General features: G+C 63.7%; 1 protein-coding gene across 1 annotated transcript in view; it reads left to right on the forward strand.

The window, feature by feature from the left end:
• PLEKHA6 (pleckstrin homology domain containing A6) overlaps positions 1-6,127 on the forward strand; it is a 46,840-nt gene that overhangs the window by 34,140 nt on the left and 6,573 nt on the right. The window contains 8 exon segments of the mRNA XM_029962498.1: positions 2-67; positions 625-1,135; positions 1,520-1,606; positions 2,270-2,323; positions 4,183-4,194; positions 4,232-4,276; positions 5,637-5,705; positions 6,061-6,125. Of these exon segments, the coding sequence (XP_029818358.1) occupies positions 2-67; positions 625-1,135; positions 1,520-1,606; positions 2,270-2,323; positions 4,183-4,194; positions 4,232-4,276; positions 5,637-5,705; positions 6,061-6,125 (909 nt within the window).

Raw genomic sequence — 6,127 nt, forward strand, 5'->3', positions numbered from 1 at the left:
CCATGACGCAGCTGCAGCAGTGGGTGAACTCCCGCCGTGGGAACGTGCCCCCCGAGGAGCTGCGCAGGTGAGACCCCGCTCCCCTCCGCTGGGCTTGTCCTTTGGGTGGTGCTCTGGGAATGTTCTTACCCTTCCCGCCCGCTTCCTGCCCTCCCGGGGTCAGGAGATCTCCCTTCTGGCTCTCCTTTCTCTCCCTGTGCCGGCTCTGAGCTGTGTAGGTGGTGCCCTGAGGAGTCATGCAGGGTGGATTTTGGGGAGGTGGATTTTTGGAGGTCCCTGGGAGGAGGGATGCCAGGAGCAGAGGCCACCACGGTCTCCCTGGAAGGAGGGGTACAAGGAGAGGAGGCCACCACAGGATCTCTGGGAAGAGGAATACCAGGAGGAGAGGCCACCATGGGATCCCTGGAAGGAGGAATGCCAGGAGGGGAGGCCACCATGGGATCCTTGGAAGAGGGATGCCAGGAGGGGTGGGCACCTTGCAGTCCCTGGGAGGAGGGCTTCCAACCAGCCAGCTTTTCAGACACCAGTGTTGGAGCTGCCTGCTCCGAGTCTGCCCATGCCCCCCGGACCCCAGGCACTGCCTGCCCTCCAGCCTGGCTCTCACAACCCTCTTCCCCACTCCAGCCCCACCAGGTTTTACCCCGTGCCTCGCCGAGTGCCCGACTACTATTCCCCCTACTCGCCGCAGTACCCCGAGGAGTACCAGTACTACCCCGCGGGGGTGCGCCCCGACAGCATCTGCTCCATGCCCGCCTTCGACCGCGTGAGCCCGCCCTGGGCGCTGGAGGACAAGCGCCACTCCTTCCGCAACGGGGGCACCTTCCAGCTGCGGGACTGGAAGGACCCGGCCGGGTTCGGCCGGCAGGACGTGCCGCTGTGGCTGCCGGCCCCCGGGAGGCAGCCACCCTACCTGGACGAGGTGGACGCGGCCTCGGGCTCCCTGCGGAGGATGTCGCTGCAGCCGCGGTCCCGCTCGGTGCCGCGCTCGCCCAGCCAGGGCTCCTACAGCCGGCCGCGGGTGTACTCGCCCGTGCGCTCGCCCAGCGCCCACTTCGAGCGGCTCCCGCCCCGCGGCGACGAGATCTACGCCGACCCCACGCCCTTCATGATGAGGCGGTCCATCAGCTCGCCCAAGGTGAGCGCCCGCAGGGACGGAGGGGGACCCTTGCCGGGGAGGGCAGGGCAGGGCAGGGGGGCTGCGGCACGGCGTGTCCCCTCTGCGTGCACAGCCTGGCCTCAAAGGGCCACCTTGCAGCAGCTGGTGGCTCTGGGGACCCCCCTGGTGATCCTGCAGAGCTGCCCTGGCTGTGGTTGTTCCAGAGGAATGGATGGATGGATGGGGTGGGGTGCTCAGGGCCACCATGGGTGATGTGCTCCCAAGCAGGGAGTGCTGGTGTCCCTGTCCCAAAGCCAGGCCTGACCCTGCTGGGGGCCGGGGTCTGTCCTGTCCTGTGCTTTCTGGCTCTCACACGCCTCTCACGTGTCTCTGATTTTGGGGTGGGGTCTCCTCTCTTCACAGTACGACTACCTGGGTGACAGGCGGCCCGTCCCCCCCGGAGTGTATCCGTACCACTTCCCGGCATCCCCCACCATCCACGACAAAATGGTACGTGCGCTGCCGGCCCGGGGAGGGGGGGGGTGTCAGTTTGGGGGTTCCCCACTCAGATGGCCAAGGAGGAACCACTGCACTCCAGGGGCAGCTTTGTGGGTCACAGCTGGGCTGCTCTGGGCCAGGTCGGGACTGCAGGTCCTTTTACTGGTCCCTCCTGGCCATTCCCAAAGGAAATCCATGTGGAAGGGCCCCTGGCCCCCACTCTGCAGCAGTAGGATGCCCTTGGACCCCCGTCTTCCCCAGGGTGGTCCCTGCCTGAGGCCGGTGCACCCCCTGCCTCTCCCCCTCTGCTTCCTCCCTTCTGGCGACGGCTGCTGCGTTTTCCTGCGTTGTTTCCTCTCGGAGGGGCCGGAGCTGGTGGGGTGGCACCGAGAGGTCCCCCTGCAGAACACGACCCCAAAACCACGGGGCAGGACCATCGGAGGAGGGAGAAGCCTGAGCTACCATAAGCCACCCATGCTGCCATCCATCCTCGTAGCCGCGGGGAGACCGGGGTCCGCAGGGCACGGCCAGGGCGGCGTTCCCGGCTCTGTGCCCCGGAGGTGCCTCGTTTCCCAGCCAGGAGGCCTTTCCATAGCCCTCACCTAACTGCTTTTGCTTCTTCTCTTATATGTTTTGCCCTTCGTTTCTTGCCGCGTGCCTGCTGGCTCCTGGTAGGATGAACTTTTAGACCTTCAGTTGCAAAGAAACCTAGAGTATTTGGACCAGCAGGTAGGCAGAGCTGGCTGCCAGCCCCACCTCACCTGCTGCTTTAGTCCCCTCGTGCCCCCCCGTCCCCAGCAGCTTTCCCCTTCCCTCCCGGCGCAGCATCTCGTCCATCCATCCATCCATCCTCACCCTTCTTGGCATTCCAGCAGCACGAGTTGGTCTTTGGTTTGCTTCTTCCATCCTCCCCATCCGTAGGGTCGCTCATTGCTTGGCAGAAAGTCCCTCCTGACAGTGCCTCTGTGTGGTGTGCTGGAGATGGGGGGGTGTGGGGGGGCCGGGGCAGCTTCCTACATTCCCGGGGTCTCGGGGAGCTGCCCTGGGGTCCAGGGGGTGCAGCGGCTCTGAAACCCCCCAGGTCAGTGCTGGACATGTGCACGGTGCCAGCGTGGCTGTGCTGGAGGGTGTGGGGTCCCAGGGCTGGTGTCCCCCGTGCAGGGGGTGGCCAGGTGACCCCTGGGGACTGTGGTTTTGGTGACGTGGTGGCCCCGTTCCTCCTCGGAGGTGAAAAGTTTGATGCAGGTGGGCGTGAGGGGCTCACCGGGTCTGACACCAAAGCACTCGGGTTTTTGGAGCAAAACGGTGAACTGACTTCATCCCAGGAGCATGGGGAGGGAATACAGCCGGGAGACACCCCCAGGAATGTGTCCAGGCAGGGGCTGCAGCCAGAGCTGGGGACAGGAGCTGCGGGGCAGTGCTGCAGCCCAGGCTGGCACTGAGGGAGCTCTCCAGAGACAATCTCATTAGCCTGCAAATCTCCACCGGTGCAGCAATCGCCACGATCTGTGTCTGCCTTGGAGCAGGGCCAGGGCCAGGCAGGAGCACTCGCTGCAATAAAAGCTCTCTGGGCTGTTTCGCAGCCACCGGCAGCATCGCTGCCTCTCCCGGCTCTTTAAACCACTCCCTGAAAAGGCTCTGCGTCTCCTCCTCCTCCTCTCCCGCCGACCTGTGGAGAGACTAATTGGGAGTGACGCTGTCAAGTGTCTCTTTTCAAACATCTTGCTGCTTTATTTTCTCTCTCCTTGCTCGTCCAGCCGCGGGCGCGGCTCCCTCGGCTGCCCCCAGTCAGGGTTCAGTCCCTGGTTTGTGCTCAAAGTGCCATCACCCCTTGGATCTTGGGGTTCCTGGGCATTGTCTGCTCAGGGCTGTGGGCTCCTGCAGCACTTCTGTGGGCAGAGGCAGTGGTAGAACTCTGGTGCTGGTGACCTGAGTGGCCCCATCACCCGGTTCCGAGGGAGCCGTGGTCACCGCCGGCTGTGCACCCCAGGAACCCCTGGCTGGGGTCTGTCCTGCCCCCCTGGAGGGCTCGGCTGCAGCTCTGGGGGGGCACAGGGATGCCAAACCCATCACATCCGTGCCTGGCAGCACGGCCTCAGTGTGCCACCTCCCAGTTCCACCCTGCTGGAGGCTCTGCTGGGCTGGACAAGGGGACGCCGCTGTCCCCACGCCCGGCTGTCAGTCACCTCCCCGATGCCATCACAGCCCTGGCTGGGCACAGAGCCACCAGCCAGCGTGAGAGCAGGGTCTGTGTGTCCGTCTGTGTGCTGGGACCCGCTGTGCTGCCGCCGTGGCGTCTCTGTCCGAGCCCGTGTCTGTCTGTGCCGTTTGCAGCTCCGAGCCGGCTCCGGTTTATCTGTGCTTTCCCCTCACCAGAGCATTCAGGGCGCTCAGCCAGCCCTGGGCAAACCCAGTGGAGCAGCAGCAGCCCGGGGGGGGCCGTCCCCACGTGTCTCCAGCCCCTAGGACATCTCAGGAGGTGGCACTTCACGTCCCGAGGGCCCCCGGAGCGATGCGCGCGGCTGGGGCGGCGGCGCGGGCGCGTCTCCGCTGGACCTGTGCCCCTTTCCTTCCCTGTGTGCCGGCAGATGAGCGAGAGCTAAGGACCAGAAAACCCTGATCGTATGGGTCAATCAGGATGGTGGAGACCCTCCCTACCCCTAGGGCCAGCTCTACATGCAAGTAAGTGCTCGGGCCCGCCGGCCCCGCGTGCTCGTGCCCAGGCCTGCGGGTCGGGCCGTGGCCCCCGCGCGCCATCCGGGGTCACCTCCACCAACGAACCACTGACATGCAGACCCGGCATCCACGCGGCGCATCACCCCCCTCGAGGGCCTGCTAGTCCATCCCAGGCTTTGCTAATCCATCCATGAGCCATTGAAATCCGGCAAATCCTCGCGCCGGGCGAGAGCGCGAGGCGGGGCCGCGGCGGTGCTGGACTCTCATCCTCGTTCGGGCTGCGCTCGGGGCTTGGCTCATCCTTGTTTTGCCATCTGATGAGGCAAGGAGGAGGTGTGGGATGATTGCAGACAGGAATCCAGCCCGAGGCTCTTAAACCAACGCAATAACTCCTGCAACGGGGAGAGGAAACAGCCTTTTACCCCCGGAGGCTCTGGCTCCTTCTGTTCCCAGCATCAGGATGTTCCTGCTGGTGTTGGGTTGCAGCTCCCAGCACAGGCAGGTCCCATCACTTGTACCCACCGTGCCACCCACCCCGGGCAGGGGGTCTCGGGGCCCCGCTGTGCTGCCCAGGGCACCTTCTGGCCGTGCCAGCAGCCCAGAGATCGCTGGGATTTTCCAACAAAAAAGGCTCCTGTTTCCATCTGCTGTGAGCAGGGATGTGCTGGAGGGTGAAACCGGAGCCCCTGGGATGCTCTTGCTGGCTGGGCTCCCTGCCCGGAGGCAGCAGCATCCCAATCCACCAGGCTCTGCCTCCAGCCCCGCTGGCACTTCCCAGATTCAGGTCCCTTTGCATTATCCTGTAGTTTAAATGGCTCTAAAGTAGCATCTTGCTTTCTAGCAATAATGATCCCCTTCTTCCTATCTTCTGCCTTTCATCTCCAGATCTTGGAGGCATTTAATTGCTGAGGTCCCATTAGTAATTTAGATTTCCAGGAAAGGAAAGTGACTCATGGAGGAGCCAGTGGTGGTAAACAGGCCCTGCTGCAGCTGCTGATTTATAGGTGTTTCCACTCTGCTAAGTGGAATTACAGCTCAATCTCGCTGCCTTTGTTTCCCTGCCTCTGGAATGGTGGCAGTTAATGATTCACGAGGCATCTCTTTAGCTCAGTCCTTGGCTCCTGTGGAGAGGCTGTGTCTGGATAATTCCAGTGGCTCACCAGCTGATGGGCAGGGAGGTTGTGACTTCATCCATGTCCAGCACTGACATCCCAGTGCCTCCCAATCGATGGGGAGCACCCACCACCTCCAGGACTCGGCTCTTCCCTCTCTTTCCCCGCTCACAGGGATGGGAGAGAGGGGCTGGGAGCTGCCTCCCCTTCCCTGGGGATCCCAGGGCCGGGCTCACCCCACGCTCTGCTTGCAGGTGACGCCCTTCCCGGAGGCCTACAGGGACACTCTGCATCCCTACAAGATAAGCGAGCAAGACACCGATGTAAGAACAAATGTCTGTCCTGTGTGGCCCCCCTGTCCCCCCCCCAGCAGCCCTGATGTCCTCATGGAGAGAGCTCTGCCCTGTGCTCCCACAGCTGGGAGCTGCCCCCAGTTTGGTTTGTGCTCCTCAGGGAACAAATCCTTCATCTCCCAGTTTGTCCCGTGCCACCCTGGCTGGGGGTGAAGCCCGTGCAATGAGAGCAGGAGGCTGGAAACCCCCCCCAAGGCCACACATCCCACCAACCCAACCCCGTGGGGCGTGTCCTGCCTGTGTCCTGCCTCTCCCAGCTGGGAGACCGTGCTGGACCCTCACCCTCCTCATCCTTTCCCCCCTCTCTCTTTCCCTCCCGGCACAGAAGCTGCTGGGGAAGCTCTGTGAGCAGAACAAGGTGCTGCGGGAGCAGGAGAGGCTGGTGCAGCAGC

This window comes from Manacus vitellinus, unplaced genomic scaffold (assembly GCF_001715985.3).
Source record: "Manacus vitellinus isolate BGI_N305 unplaced genomic scaffold, ASM171598v3 scaffold_47_pilon, whole genome shotgun sequence".
In the NCBI taxonomy this organism is placed as follows: domain Eukaryota; kingdom Metazoa; phylum Chordata; class Aves; order Passeriformes; family Pipridae; genus Manacus; species Manacus vitellinus.